The sequence below is a fragment of the Leuciscus leuciscus genome (assembly GCF_965113295.1).
Source record: "Leuciscus leuciscus genome assembly, chromosome: 13".
Classification (NCBI taxonomy): domain Eukaryota; kingdom Metazoa; phylum Chordata; class Actinopteri; order Cypriniformes; family Leuciscidae; genus Leuciscus; species Leuciscus leuciscus.
The window spans coordinates 34,584,635-34,600,444 of NC_138737.1; the positions used below are offsets into that span (position 1 = coordinate 34,584,635).

A 15,810-nucleotide genomic window follows, 5' to 3' on the forward strand; every position below is an offset into this window, starting at 1 on the left:
TGTTGTTCCAACCCCGTAAGACCTTCGTTCATCTTCGGAACACAAATTAAGATGATTTTGATTAAATCTGAGAGCTGGCTCACTCCTCCATAGGCTTCTAAAGACGTTATAACTTGCTGGCCCAGAAAATGCATTAAAGACATCGTTAATATAGTCCAAGTGACTCCAGTGGCTCAATCTTAAGTTTAAAAAGCGACGAGAATACTTTTTGTGCGCAAAAAAACACACAAAAATAACGACTTTATTCCACTATTCATTTCCTTCTCTCTGGGCCTCGAGTTTTTTCACGTAGTGTTTTTGCGCAGCGCGTCTGTGTTGCACGTCACACGTAGGCTCACTATTGGCCGACGCTGGTCATGTGTGTCATGCGTGGTGACGTACAACACAGAAGCGCTGCGCAGTTATCCTACGTGAAAAAACTCGAGGCCCAGAGAAAAGGAAATGAATAGTGGAATAAAGTAGTTATTTTTGTGTGTTTTTTTGCGCACAAAAAGTATTCTCATTTTCATTTTGGGGTGAACTAACCCTTTAAAGGGATAGTTCACCCAAAAAATTCATTCTGTTATAATTGACTCACCCTCAAGTTGTTCCAAACCTATATACATTTATTTCTTCTGTTGAACACAAAATATGATATTTTGAAGAATATGGGTAACCAAACAGTTGATGGGCCCCATTGACTTCCATTGTATGGGGGCACACAGTACTATGGAAATCAATGGGGCAAGAATGACAGAATGACATTTTTGGGTGAACTATCCCTTTAAGGGGACAGTATATTTAATATTATTATATATTTGTACTTAATATGATTATATTTAATAATAATAATAAATAAATAAAAAAAGTATTATAGATTTTTCTCTTGCTTAAAAAAACAATCATGGTTTTAGAATGAATGGATACAACTGTCATGATAAAAGGCCACACAATTGTACACGTGACTTTAATGAGGTGCAGTGATTTTTACACAGAAAGTCGTATCGGTGAACTGTTTCTCTGTGATCTGGTTCATAGCTATATGAACTGTCTGACCAAACCGATTATTTCCATGGTGATGAAATAATTTGAAATAATTACAGTAGGATCTTTATTCATCCAAAAATGCAAAGGCAACAGCTGCCTATTGAAATTCTCCTCGTTATTTACTAAAAATAACCATGCGTTATAGAAAGCTTTCTAGCATGAGAGCAGTCTCATTGCAGTCAATTGTCATTTAGGAATCGAGGCTCATGGTTTGAATCAAAACTACCCAGAGTGAGACAGGGGACATATTTTGCATTCTGATTAGTGGTTGCATATAATGGAAACTAAAGTTGATGGTTCAAATTATGGTTTGGCTTGAAATCGTGGCATTCTTGGCCACAAAATGTCCATAACACAAATTTTCATTGAAGGGAGGCTGCAGAATGTGCGTGGCTAAAGTAAAAGGCTGTAATATAGGCTTTGATTGGATTATAGATTCAAATCTAAGTAAATGACAAAGGAATGTCCATTTTTCAGTTTTCCTAGACAAAAGTTAGTGAGTCAGGAACAGATAAAGGCTCTAATACATGTATAGTCACTGTAAGAAACCCCTGATGAGTTAATAAGGTAATTAAAGAGAAATAAGGAGTTAATGAGGCCACAATTACAACATTTCTAATGGGAATTTATATATTGTTCTACAATTATGAATAATTTAACATCTTCAAAGACATACAGTGAGGTCCAAAAGTCTCAGACCTTTGAACCCGACTGTATTTAATGGAATGTTGCCTTTAGCTCTTTTTTGAGACTAATTATTTGTAGTTTTTCCTCTTAGACTTTAATGTTTGAGAGTATTATGTCTAAGTAGCAAGTCAGGCTGCAACATAGGCTCATTGGAAGAATGAGCCTCTACCGACATTCTTGCAAAACTTATACATACAATCCACTGCAGTTTCAAGCTGAAATGACCACTAGTGGCAGTACAACACCGTCAACATGTATTCCTTTTCACACAAACTACAATTAGCAGAGTACTGAATAATCAACACTTATTGTTATGTTATGACATAAAAACATTTTTACAATAGTGTCTGATTTGCTAATTAATACATTTTGACTTCGGCATCATATAACGTGGACCTTTTCCTGATCCCGTCCCTCCCCTCTCTCTCTCTCTCTCTCTCTCTCTCTCTAAAATAACGTACACTTTAATATCACTAATCAAGCATGTAATTAGTCTCTAAACAGGCATATACTTAAAGTATATAAGTATACTTGAAGTTGGTCCAATTTATTACACTAAAGTACACTATATTTATATTTTCCCCGATATTTAAGCATTTTCCCATAATTGGGTATTGGTTTTGTAATATCAGATTGACCAATAAATGGCGCCATGTTGTTGGGATTTCAGAATTGCGCATAAGACCTCCATTAAAGCATTGTGTCTGAGGTAAGATGAGTCAACAACGGTGTTCAAAGTTGAAATAATTGTCAAAAACAGAAATAAAACAATAAAAAAATATCGGTTCTATGTATCAGGCACATAAACATGCAAATAATTGATATCGGTAAAAAAAAATAATAATAAAAAAATAATAATAATAAATAAAATAAAATATCGGTTGATTTCTAGTATTTTGGTTGCACAATAATTAGTGTCTGGCATTTAAAGTGATGTGAACTCTTGTAGATGTTGTCTGGGCTGCCGTATCACTTGAAGGAAAGAACATTGAACTTCATATTACATTTTGAAGAAGAAATATTTTAAAACCTAGTGTACATTTTGTATTATATTAAATTAAGTCATTTTGTTTATAAATGTCTTCTTATATGCCTTTATTAAGGAAAAACACATTATTTGACAAATTTTCATTGCGGCCATAAAGTTTTTAATGTGCTCCTAAGCACATGTGCTCCTTGGGAAAAATTAAGCATCAAGCCCTGAGAGCCCTCGGAGACTATTAGTCCCATAAAACCATGAAACAGCAAAAGATATAATTGCTTCAGCAAAAGTTGATGGCTGTGTTCGAAATTTCCCCCCTATACCCTCATTCACTATTCCCTACATTTGTCCACTAATATAGCTCAAGGAGTGAATGAAAACGAGTGAGTGGATTTGGACACTGAGTGTACCAGAAGGGCTGCCGCTTTTGCATAGTTTGTGCTTGCTCTTTAAAAAGCATTTGGAACTTCGCAAACGGGAAGCTCCAGTTGTAAGATGAAAAGATTTATCTTGAACAGAACTAGCATGTATAAACCTTATCTGCGCAACGCACCGGTCTCGTATCTCTCACAGAGGAGTGGAAGTATAAAAGAGAAGCGAAGACAATGAAGATCGAGAGAGGAACAGGCCTGGACTTATGTTGTGTTTTATTATATGTGACAGCAGTACCAAAAACATACCACTCAGAAATGTCGGTTTCACTTTATTTTGATGGTCCCTTTAACAAGTTCTGTTGATTATAAGTAACGCTGCACCTACATGTCTACTAACTCTCAGAGTGTTAGTTAAGTATTAATAGACTGGTAGGGTTAGGGTTAGATTAAGTTGACATGTAGTTGCAAAATTACTTATAGTCAGTAGAGTGTCTGTTGGAGGACCGTCACAATAAAGTGTTTGCAGATATTAAGCAGACAGTCTACTTATACTCCAATGAAAGTTAGTTGACATATAGTTGCAAAGTTACTTATAGTCAACAGCACGTTCAAAAGGGACCATCAAAATAAAGTGTTACCGAAATGTCCTGTGAAATCCATGCTTGCAAAGTCCCTGCTTGAAATCCCTTCTGCATGATCCTCTTGTTCGTCAACATTGTCAGGGTCCGAATCGGGCTCGAAATGGTTTGAAATTGACGACATAGTTAAAGAGGCTACATGCGATTTTCTGAAATTTAAACTCGCGACTGACACCTGTGGTCAAAAAACGGAACTGCTCTTCCTTTCTGCTCGCTCTCGTACGTGCACACTTCACAAGTCATCCGCTGCAAAGAAGTCAACATTATGTTTACAGAGGTAAGAACAGTCAAATACATATATTGTTTTAGAAACTAAGTTTGTTTGCTGACTAGCGGTGGTGGCAGAGTGATCTGAAACGTTTAACGCGACGTCACATCCGCAGACAGCGCGCGAAAAATCCGACCCGACAGAAAATAGGAAACATAGGATACAGGCTTATAGGTGCACCCACTGTGAGCTGACAAGGTGTCAGTATGCTCATCAGGAGATGTTTGAGTCATAAATGGTCAAATAAAAAGGCTATTGTTACGTTTATTTTGGGGAAAAAGTTGCATGTAGCCTCTTTAAAGGTGCTCTAAGTGATGTCACGCGTTTTTTAGGCCAAAACATTTTTTGTCACATACAGCAAACATCTCCTCAATATCCGCTAGCTGCCTGTCCCCTGAACACACTGTAAAAAAACGCGGTCTCTGTAGACACCACAGGCTCCACAAACGGCAACAAAAACAAACTGGGCTCACCCGCACCACGAAACACAACAAACAGTGCTCCAGCCAATAACTGGCGAGAAGTATTTGAGGGTGGGGTTTGGGGGGTTAGTGCGCGTGCACATGAAGGGGGTGTGTGGAGGAGAGAGAAGCATGAAGAGGGAAGTTTGAATTATGGCCGACACACGAACAAAGAGACGGCGTTCCGATGAACAAATTGCAAAGAAGAGGGACAAGGATAAGGAACGCGCGAAGTCCCGAATTTACATCGGAAAAACCCTCGAAAGGTGGCGAGAACTCCGCCGGCAGAAGGGCTTCCAATCCGACATTCAGTTGCTCTGTTTTTGCAGAACAGGTAAATCTATTTTTCTTTCTAAATTGACGTTCATGTTCGCCAAACCAACACAAGGATGTAATTAGCTAGAACTATGCTGTCAGCGTTAGCTTTGGTGAATACAACATATATGTGTCTAGCAGGGCGACAATTTGTGTGAATGATTGTTTTCACCCACTGTTTGTTATGGATTTGAATGTTCATTTATAGGCTATTGACAACTTTGACTAAATTTGTTTACGACGCCGCCGTTGTTTATGCTCACTGGGAAACGCGAAGCTAACGTTATCTTGCTATTATTGCGTCCTTGTATGGGAGCTAACGTTATAGTTATAACCTCAGGTGGCGAAACGATTTTAAGACAATGTTTCTCTTTTTCTGCATTCTGTTCTGCAATATATAAAAGCATTTATCTAACTTGGTGACATTACACATTGAATGAAGTATCAGTAAAACTTAACTTTGTTTTTAGTGACTACTTTGACTTTCCTTTATGCCGGAAGGGAGGGGAGGGGAGGAGGGAGGAGACAGGATGAGGAGGAGGGAGGGTCTAGCTAGCCTCCGTTTTGTTTGACAACAATTCGAATGTCAACACTCCCGGCATCACTTAGAGCACCTTTAATATATACATCTGAGTAGAACATTTGAAGGGGCGTGACATCTCTCAAACACGCGCTAAGCGCTGCCGATCATCCACACACTTGGGCCAGCTAACCAATCACAATACATATCGTATTTTCGAAACACCGCATTCAACCAGACTGGGGAGAGAGAAGCTGTAATAATGTAAAATGTGAAAAATTTGTTTTTTAAACAATCAAGCATGAAAACATATTCTAGTACACCCCAAAAACAATATTAAGACTTCGTCAAAGGGCATAAATAGGGCCCCTTTAAAAAAAAATCCTGGCTCTTCCAAGCTTTATAATAGTAGGACCCCCCTTTAGTAATCAACCTGTATGATATTACACTTTAGCCACATTGAACCAGAAGTTTGGAAAAAAGATGGATGGATGATTAAGCTGCGGCACCATTTTCTGGTCAGACGTGGGAATTCATTGGGCACAACCTTCAGAGTTGATTATTGATATTCTCCAGCCGTTGAGGATACAGTGTTTGTACACTCGATATTGCGGTGCATTGTGGGATTGAATCCACGATGGTTTCGAACACCACTACAAATGAATGTCATCTCAAATAGAACCCTATTTAAGGGTATAGGGGGCAATTTCGGACACAGCTGATGTTTTTATGTAATGTTAGCTTTTCTAACACTATCGATTAGGTTAGAGTAGGGTTTAGTGTAAGTGGCACTGTACGTTGTTTTCTAACGTGGCAAAGCATCAACCTTTTAGCACCACTCTCCAGACATTCATTCCTGAACTGCAGCCATATGTACAACACTTAATTTAAAGGTGCTCTAAGCGATGTTGGGTGAAGTCACTTCTTGTTGACGTTCAAAGTATTGTCAAACAAAACGGAGGCTAGCTCGACCCTCCCTCCTCCTCATCCCGTCCCCTCCCCCTCCCTTCTGTGCTTCCTGAAACAGTCATGAACCATTTAGAAAAAACAAACTGGATTTAACCTGTCCAGCAAAAACAGAGCCACCTGAATTTCAGATTGGAAGCCCATCTGCCGGCGGAGTTCTCGCCACCTTTCGAACGCTTTTCCGATGTAAATTTGGAACTTTGTGCGTTCCTTTTCCCTCTTCTTTGTTATTTGTTCATCGGAACGTCGTCTCTTTGATCGTGTGTCGACCATATAAAAATTCAAGAGAAATATAATTCTAACGTTAGTCGTTGCCTAGGACATCTCTCCTCTAGCTAACTTCCCTCTTCATGCTTCTCTCTCCTCCACTCCCCACACCCCCCTTCATGTGCACGCGCACTAACCCCCCCACCCCTAAATCATTCTTGTCAGTTATTGGCTGGAACACTGTTTGTTCTGTTTTGTGGTCCAGGCTGGGCCAGTTTGTTTTTCTTGTTTTCTGTGGAGCCTGGGCTGTCTACAGAGATCGCGTTTTTTTACATTGTGTTCAGGGGACAGGCAACTAACGGATAGTGAGGAGATGTTTGCTGTATGTGACAAAAAAATGTGGGGCCTAAAGAATGCATGACATTGCTTAGAGCACCTTTAAAAGTGCACCATTCAAAGATACTTTGTTGCTATTTTCATTCTATTTTGAGCTCAGATGCCGCTTTCTGTATCGCTGTCATCGGTGCATCTGGCAAGACTTGGTTCCCATTAGTAGACTGTGAGATGTAGATGTCTTTAGTTTCATCACGCACAGTCTTCAGAAAGACCATAATCCCTGAACCTCCAGTACCTCTTTCCTCCAGCGCTGTTGGCGCTTTCTTGATTGCTTTGAGCTCTTTGACCAAACCCTGCTTGTTTTCACGGAGCTGTTTGGCACGGGACGCCGGTATAGTGATGTAACGGGTGACAATGTTGATGTGGCAATTCCGAAAGTCCACCAACCGGGCCACACATTGTTCAAATGTATGGGTTAGGCGCTCATCCGCTTGCTTGAGCACAAAGTCGCGCAGGGACGGGCGACTAGAGATGTCTTCAATGAAACGCTTATGGGAGGGCGGCATGTAGTCCCTCATTCTCATCAGGAAGGCCCCTGTTTGAACAGTATTGACAGAGCGAAACTTAATTTTCAATACAAATGCAAAAAGTAATATAAATTTATATAAATTGAATTTGTCTTTTATTTTCATCTGACATTTAATAAATTATCTTTGCATTTTGCATAGGCCTATTTATATAAGCATTCAAAATGTTTGGGTCGTAAGATTGTTTAATGTTTTTTGACATAAGGCTGTGTTTAATTGACCAAAAATACAGTAAAATTGTTATATTGTGAAATGTTATTTTAAATTTTTTTTCTATTTTAATATACCTTAAATTTTCAGCATCATTACTCCAATCTTCAGTGTCAGAAATCATTGTAATATGCTGATTTGCTGCTCGAGAACCATTTATTATTATCAATAATGAAAACAGTTGTGTTGCTTAAGATTTTTGTGGAAACCATGCTAAAAAAAAATCTGGATTCATCTTTGAATAATTTAATACAATATTAATATTAATATTATTATTATTATTAACCGTGAGCAGAATAACTGATGATTCTCTTACCACTGTTGCCTTCATGTTGGACTCCCAGCAGCTCATCAAAGCAGTGTAAGATACTACTTTGTGCTGCACTGCCTCCCGAAAACTCCATTGGCTTCTCATGAACTCCCTCGTAAACGAGACCTTCTGGCATTAATGGGTTATCTTTCCATCTAAAACCCACATCAAGGCGAGTAAAGTTTCATAGATTCAGAAAAACTCCCCCCAAAAAAGCTGTGAAACCAACTTACCCAGACAGAAAGATCCTCATAATTCCGTAGAATATGGTGGGATCTACATATTCTGAAACGGTCACAATTAGTATTAAAACCACTTGAATGAATGTATAGAGGTCATTTATCACCTTAAAAAGTATTACCATGCATTAGTTTAAGAGCATGTTTCATGCTGTCTATGGCCTGACTGACAACATCCAGAGCTTTGGTGACCATAGCAACATCATTATAATGGACACCGTTGATGACATCAAGGATAGACTGTAAAAAAAATAATAAAAATCAGCATTACCATAATGTTATCAGATGGTAATACAGAATGAGTGCCGTGATTTTTCAAATTTGTAAATAAAACAAGGATGATTGGAGTAAGTTTTACAAGAGAATACTTTTCTAGCAATAGCAATTTCTGAGTGAGAATTGTTTCCGAAGTTCATAATCACATACCATGGTATTTGCACTCCAAGGTTATTCAACAAATACTACCATAGTGTATCAATATGAATGATTTACTATCATGGCTTCTGTATCTCAGTGCTCTGTGGCATTTGTAAGAGTGTCAGACCTTCAGGCCAGGAACAGCCGCCAGCTCCACCAGAAGTGTGACCAGAAAAAACCCTCTTACACTTTCCCCTCCAGGAAAAGTCAACAGCAACTCCAGGTTCCTTACAGGACACAAGAACAGTCACTTCAGAACAGCACTAGCCATAAACTACATCAACATCAAAGTATTGCAAAGATTAAAAAAAAAATATTTTTTACATGTTATCATGGTGGTGTCTAATTCTCGAGGTAAATGTATTGAAAGGGAAATGCTACAAAGAGGATCTGAATACACATAGAGTACATTTACATATTCCACACTGTACATAATAAGATGGCTCCCTCTGCTGGTTCCAAACATCAATAACACTTAACACACATTTCTGTTAATTCAACAAAATACTTACTCCATGGAAAAAGGTCTGGGAACAATCAGTGTCCAGTTGTGCATGAAAAAGAAATATTATATATTATAATGCATATGTCAGATCTGAAACATAGCTGATTTGACTAATTATACGCTGTATGCAAATTTCTTTTGCTTTTACTACAAAAAGAGCATTTAACAGGTTTCTTACATTCACTCAGGTATTTTAATTTAATTTCAAGTTGACTCAGAAGTGAACCTGTATCACATCATAGTAATAACAATATCAGATTCATGAATTAAAGTTTTAACTACAATTGGTAAAACATTAACATAATATCTTTTATAATGAAATTGATTACAACTTTATTTTATTTTGCCAGAAAACAATGCTACTTTTGTCAGTGGAAAGGTGTGGCAAAAATAAAGACTATTTTAGCCCAATTGTAGTAGTTATGACATCTATTCATGCTAACAAACCAAACATTGACCCCTTGGTAGTACACTTGGTCATTCAATGTATACTGAAAATGTCCACACTGTGCACAGTACACATACTGCAGAAAAAGTTAAAGTATAAATTTGCCTAAAAGTGTAGTTACACATATTGGCAAAATGTACAGACTTTTAGCTGTTTGCAATGAACAAATCAAACAATTTTCTTTTTTAAATAGATCAACAAAACAAATGTTTCAAGTGGTTTCCCCAAATTCAACTGAAAATGCAACTTATGTCTTCTGCAGTCTCAAAATTTCTCAACCCCCTGAACAGAACCCCTCACAACAGCACAAATCTGCAAAACAGGTGTTGTTTCAAGCACACATGATGCAACTAATCAAGGGCTTCATTAGTTTCACCAGGTGTGCTTGAGCAAGAACACATGAAATATCTGAACTGGCTAGGGGTTTGTTGAGGGTGCTTTCACACTAGCAGTTTAGTTAGGAACGGGGCACGGTTCTCATGAAAACGCTAATCACTAATGTGAACGCTGTCATGCGGACCCCGGTGCACACTGGGGTACCGGACCTGAGACTTCCTGGAGGAGGTGATCTGAGTTCGGTTGCTCCCGATCCGAATGGGAAAGCAACACAGACTCGGGTGTGCACTTGTTCAGGAAGTAAAGTGACCTGCGTTTCAGCTGATTATTATGTATTTAGTTTAATAAAACACATGTAAGGGATGATAGTGTTGATGATTTACCGAGAGTGAGCCTGCAGTGTATTTGCGCATAGCACGTATAGAATCAGGGCAACAAATTTGGAAATCCACTGTCTCCTCAAAAGAGTCTGTTTGCAAGCAGCAGAAGACCAACTTATGAGACACACACACACACACACACACAGTAAACCTAGTTGTTCACTCAGCTGAACATATTAGCACTGAATTAATAAAAAACACAATATATCGAACCGCATTCTGTTTTCTACATGCGGCGTGCACGTTTGCGATGACGTAATATGCATGCAAACGCACCAGGGTTCGATAGAATCGAGTGTGAAACCAGACCAACGCTGCGTGGGCGTCGGGAACAATCCCGTCCGGGCTCGGACCGCAGCAAACGAGCCCAGTGTGAAAGCACCCTGAGTGTCACATTTGACTGCATGTTAGACACAACCTGGACGGGGCAGAAAAAGGAAGCTCTCAATGGTTGCAACCAGATATTTTGAGAAGGCAGCTTCAAAAAAACCCTCGAGTGACTGCAAAAGACCCGCAGCAAGACTTGGTGGAAACAGGCACTGAGGTTTCAGCTTGCACAGTAAGGCGCGTACTAAACACATGCGGTTTCTATCCCAGAACTCCAAGATGTACACCACTACTTACCCAAAAGAACAAGAAAAGTGCTCAAAATCATATAAATAAGCCACAGAAGTTTTAGGATTCTGTTCTGTGGAGCAATGAAACAAAATATGAATATACAGTTTAATATTAATGCAAGCTAGGCGACTTAAAGGTATAGCGGAGGATGTTTTACTTCCTGGTGGGTAGTCTAAACTATTGGTCCTCCTAATTGTCAATCATTCTGGTGAATCAATCAAACTTTTCAAAAAGTGGAGAGGGCGGGTCTTATCTAAAATTTGGAAAGATCCTCCGCTATACCTTTAAGTGTTCATCCACTTTCATGTTTTTAACCACACTAAATAAAAAAATGTTTTAAGGTGCACTTTATAATTATGTCAATTTAAAAGTTTTACTTTAAAGGACTATTAAATCATTATGTTTAATAATCTTTTGTCATGCTTCAAAAAAGTAAACTTATTTTAATTTAATTTTTAAATAGTTTATTATTTGATACGTATGAAGTTCATACATTTTAAGTGCAACTTCATCATTACAAATGTGAAATTACTTTAAATACATGACATTCAAGTTTCAATAGAAATGAGTATATTTTATTTTAAAGTATATTTTCTAATAAATGCTTGTCAATGTAGTATACTATGCATTTCAAGACAATAGAAGTATTGTGAAATCATATTGAATTTAATTACGTTCTACTTAAGTGGATCAAAAAAGTGCTCAAGTTCAGCTAATTGCATGTAATATAAATTAAAATTATAATGTATTTTCATTGAATATTAAATAACATGCAATTAATTCCAAAAATCACTGCATTTAGTTCACACTTAAAGGACTAGTTCACCCAAAAAGGAAAATTCTGTCATCATTTACTCACCCACCCGTAAAATGTTCATTAAAACACAAATACATTTTTTTATAAAATCTGACTGATATCTGTCCCTCCATTGACAGTCTACACAACTACCACTTTGACGCTTCAAAAAGTTCAGACTGTATGAATATGAATGAGACATGATCACTTCGATGAACAGTTTTAATTTAAGCTTTTATTCACGTTGTTGAGAATTTATTTGTTAGAAGACTATTTAAAAGAATAGTTACGAAAGTTAAGATTAATACGTTAAAATGAATAAGTTAACATTTAATACACAACACTAAGATTAACAGTTCATGTTTCAGATACATATGTGGTTAAAAACATTAGAAATATATGCAGAAATATCTCAAATTTCATCAAAAAGATCTTCATTTGTGCTCTGAAGATGAACGAAAGTCTTACGGGTTTGGAAATACATGAGGGTGAGAAACTATTGACAGAATTTTCATTTTTGGGTGAACTATCCTTTTAAGTAAATTCTATTAAAACCCCCCATGAGGGTTAGCCCCTGCTGGTAGATGTTTTAACTGCAGTTTCAATCACTCGAGATAAGGTCCAAACAATTGTGTCAAGAACTGAGAGCCCTCAATGGCAGCTCTTAAATGGCAACTTACAAACATCTTAAATTGAGATGAATAGGAATGCTAACCATACTGAAGACCCTAATTAAATGATAATTATTTCCACCTAAACTTAAATAAAATGAAAGCGAAAAGCGGCGTGACGTGAATGCCACACTCGGAATTTGTCCTCTGCATTTAACCCATCCAAGTTAGTGCACACACATATTAGAAACAGTAGTGAACACACACATACACTGAAAACAAAATATTTGTTAAAACAGTGCAGGGTAACAGTATTTTTACATATGGATCAGTGAGTTTACCCATCTGGGTCTGTTTTCTTCCAGTTGGCAAGGACTGTGTCCGCGTGGATGAGAACTGGGGGCAGACCCAGTCTCCGAGACACCTCACAGAACGGCACCGACAGATTCTGCGGAAGCACCTGGAAGTTCATGACATACAGTAAATAGTCAATAGTCAGACAGTCAGACTGTAGTTCAGTCTTATTAGTGGTCTGAACTGCATATAAAATCATTGTTGTACTTTTACTGTTTCTCTCTCTCCCTCCTGCCAGACGTAACCCATAGTCATCATGCTCAAAGCCAGATGGGCCAAACGCAGCTCACGATAGCTCTGCAACAAATGAGTCTCCAACAGAGGCATCTGAGATAGGACAACGCATAAAAAACAATCACAGAACAATCATTATTGGATTATTAGGCCTTTCAGACCCTGCATCCTTTCTCAACATCACCATTAGTTTTTGTCCCTCACTTGATACATAAATTACAAAAAAGATGAATAGATTGGTTGCAAAATACCACACTGTTGTTGTTGTTTAAATGAAGCATGGTGACATGTGACTGTCACTGTCAGTGACACACAGCAGAAATATATGGCAGAATTCTAGCTATTAGAGTGATTGAGTGATTTATGTTTAAAAAAATAATAGTTTGTTTTAAAATGAAGCTGAAAGGTGACATTAGTAAGTACACATTAGTCTTACACGGTTTAACCAGTTATAACCACAGAGCTTAACCTGCTTCATTAATGAAAATGAAAATGAATAATTATATCTAATTTCTCGGAAAATTACTATAATTACTTATCTAGATGGTGCAGCAGTTCAGAAACAATTAAAAATAATATTAGTTAAAATAACAAATAAATGATTGTAAATATAATAAATTAGCCTAAATTTTAATTGTGAACAATTAGGCCTATCATTTATAAAAAAAAAAAAAAAAGGATATCATAAAAGGGGTTATTTTTATGTAACTGAAACATAATTTGGGCCTGAAAGGGATAATCACTGAAATCCCCATATAGCCAAGGAAGTTCCTCTAAAGAAAAGAAAATGAAAGACAGGCAGAAAGGAAAATGGAAGTCGATTATATACTTAATATATGGTCCCTGAAGCACAAAATAGTGAATTGAAAAGCAAAATGTTAAATAAATGAATGTTTTTCATTTTTTTTCATTTTTGTAGTTAAGACACTTTCACTATTGTGTACTTAGTATGAAAGATCATACATCATGAATTCTGAGGCGCAAAGAATGAGAAGAGATGAGTTCTGGCATATTTCTGGCAATGTCCATCCAGGGCTTGTAGTGCACCGGCAGGTCTGTCTGAAACACAGTGTAGATGTGTATAGGTTATGTCCATAACACAGTGTGTAACATAATAAACTGTATGTTCTTGATTCATTTTCATTAAATTTACTGCAATGCAAATGTGTTTTGATATATAGAAATCCTACTTATATTTCATGTATACTTCAAATCATGTTGTTATGACTTATTATGACATCCGTAAAATATCCCATACATTTATGCTTTTTCTCAGCCAAAAAGAGTTGAATATGGCTGATTGCACAGTCCAAAGGTGTACCTTTTACACCAATAATTGAAAGAGATACATAATCCCAGATACTAAACGTGTCAAAGTTAACGATTCAAAAGATACAACTAAAATATTATCTGCACTTGAAATAAATGATTGAAGTCAGCTTACTAATTTGATCTACTTTGTTTTCTGTAAGAGCACTGTCTTTGAAATGTGCAAAGTTTTGTATTAACCTATTTACCATTAAAGCAAATAGATAAAGGTCATTCTGAAAGCAACCAGTGTGTCAAAGTCTAATGCTTTTATATGCAAGTAATCAGTCTTACTGTATCTTAATATGAATGCAAATTAATAGTTTGTTAAAAACATTCCCAATACTTGGACTATATCAAGTAATGAAACAAACTGTGACTTTGTACCTGAGAACAATTGTTTCCTTGTCATAAATGTACATATTTTTAGCCAGTTCATTTCCCTAAATATCACACAGCATAAAACACTCCAATATAGTACATTCTTACTACAATGTTACTATATCCAAAACCAAATAAAATAAATAAAATTAAAAAAAGGATTAGTTACAGCTAATAAAAAGTGTAATGACCTACCAGAGGCTCAGGAAGAATAAACCCACAATCCTCAGAGATGTGAAACTTTCTCAAAGACAGTAGTGTCTCTGTATTTTTCACTTCAGTGCCCATAATGTTTATTACAATACTAGTGATTGACTCTCTGTTTAGCAAGTGTCAGGCAAATGTCACTTACTGTGCTCTATAGCTCTCTCTCTCTCTCTCTCTCTCTCTCTCTGTTCTACCGTTAACAATGAACTTTCCCCACTTCCCTTTTCAGATGCATGTGTTCAAAACCACTAAAGTGCTATAACGTCATCATAACCTGTAATACAAGGGTAATTCTGTAATTGCATTGTGCCATTTCAAGCAACAAAAAAATAATAATAATTCAAATTCAGAAAGTTATAGGTTGAGAGTTAATGTTATGAGTAGGTACACTTAAAGGGTTAGTTCACCCAAAAATGAAAATTAGCCCATGATTTACTCACCCTGAAGCCCTCCTAGGTGTACAGTGGGTACGGAAAGTATTCAGACCCCCTTACATTTTTCACTCTTTGTTATATTGCAGCCATTTGCTAAAATCATTTAAGTTCTTTTTTTTTTCCTCATTATTGTACACACAGCACCCCATATTGACAGAAAAACACAGAATTGTTGACATTTTTGCACATTTATTAAAAAAGAAGAAATGGTCCTAAGTATTCAGACCCTTTGCTCAGGATTTAGTAGAAGCACTCTTTTGATCTAATACAGCCATGAGTCTTTTTGGGAAAGATGCAACAAGTTTTTCACACCTGGATTTGGGTATCCTCTGCCATTCCTCCTTGCAGATCCTCTCCAGTTCTGTCAGGTTTGATGGTAAACGTTGGTGGACAGCCATTTTCAGGTCTCTCCAGAGATGCTCAATTGGGCTTAAGTCAGGGCTCTGGCTGGGCCATTCAAGAACAGTCACGGAGTTGTTGTGAAGCCACTCCTTCGTTATTTTAGCTGTGTGCTTAGGGTCATTGTCTTGTTGGAAGGTGAACCTTCGGCCCAGAGCACTCTGGAGAAGGTTTTCATCCAGGATACTTGGCCGCATTCATCTTTCCCTCGATTACAACCAGTCGTCCTGTCCCTGCAGCTGAAAAACACCCCCAC

General features: G+C 37.3%; 2 protein-coding genes across 2 annotated transcripts in view; one reads left to right on the top strand and one right to left on the bottom strand.

Moving 5' to 3' along the window:
• LOC309512953 (uncharacterized protein) overlaps window positions 1–15,810 on the top strand; it is a 176,581-nt gene that overhangs the window by 42,691 nt on the left and 118,080 nt on the right. The window lies entirely within an intron of this gene.
• On the bottom strand, window positions 1,950–14,879 carry ido1 (indoleamine 2,3-dioxygenase 1). Its single transcript, XM_082187641.1, has 10 exons — window positions 14,710–14,879; window positions 13,789–13,884; window positions 12,799–12,918; window positions 12,579–12,697; window positions 9,056–9,070; window positions 8,671–8,770; window positions 8,249–8,366; window positions 8,121–8,172; window positions 7,894–8,042; window positions 1,950–7,375 (listed from the first exon to the last, which is right to left on the bottom strand). Exons 1-10 carry the CDS (start codon window positions 14,800–14,802, stop codon window positions 6,921–6,923), a joined length of 1,317 nt encoding a protein of 438 aa, XP_082043767.1. The 5' UTR covers window positions 14,803–14,879; the 3' UTR covers window positions 1,950–6,920.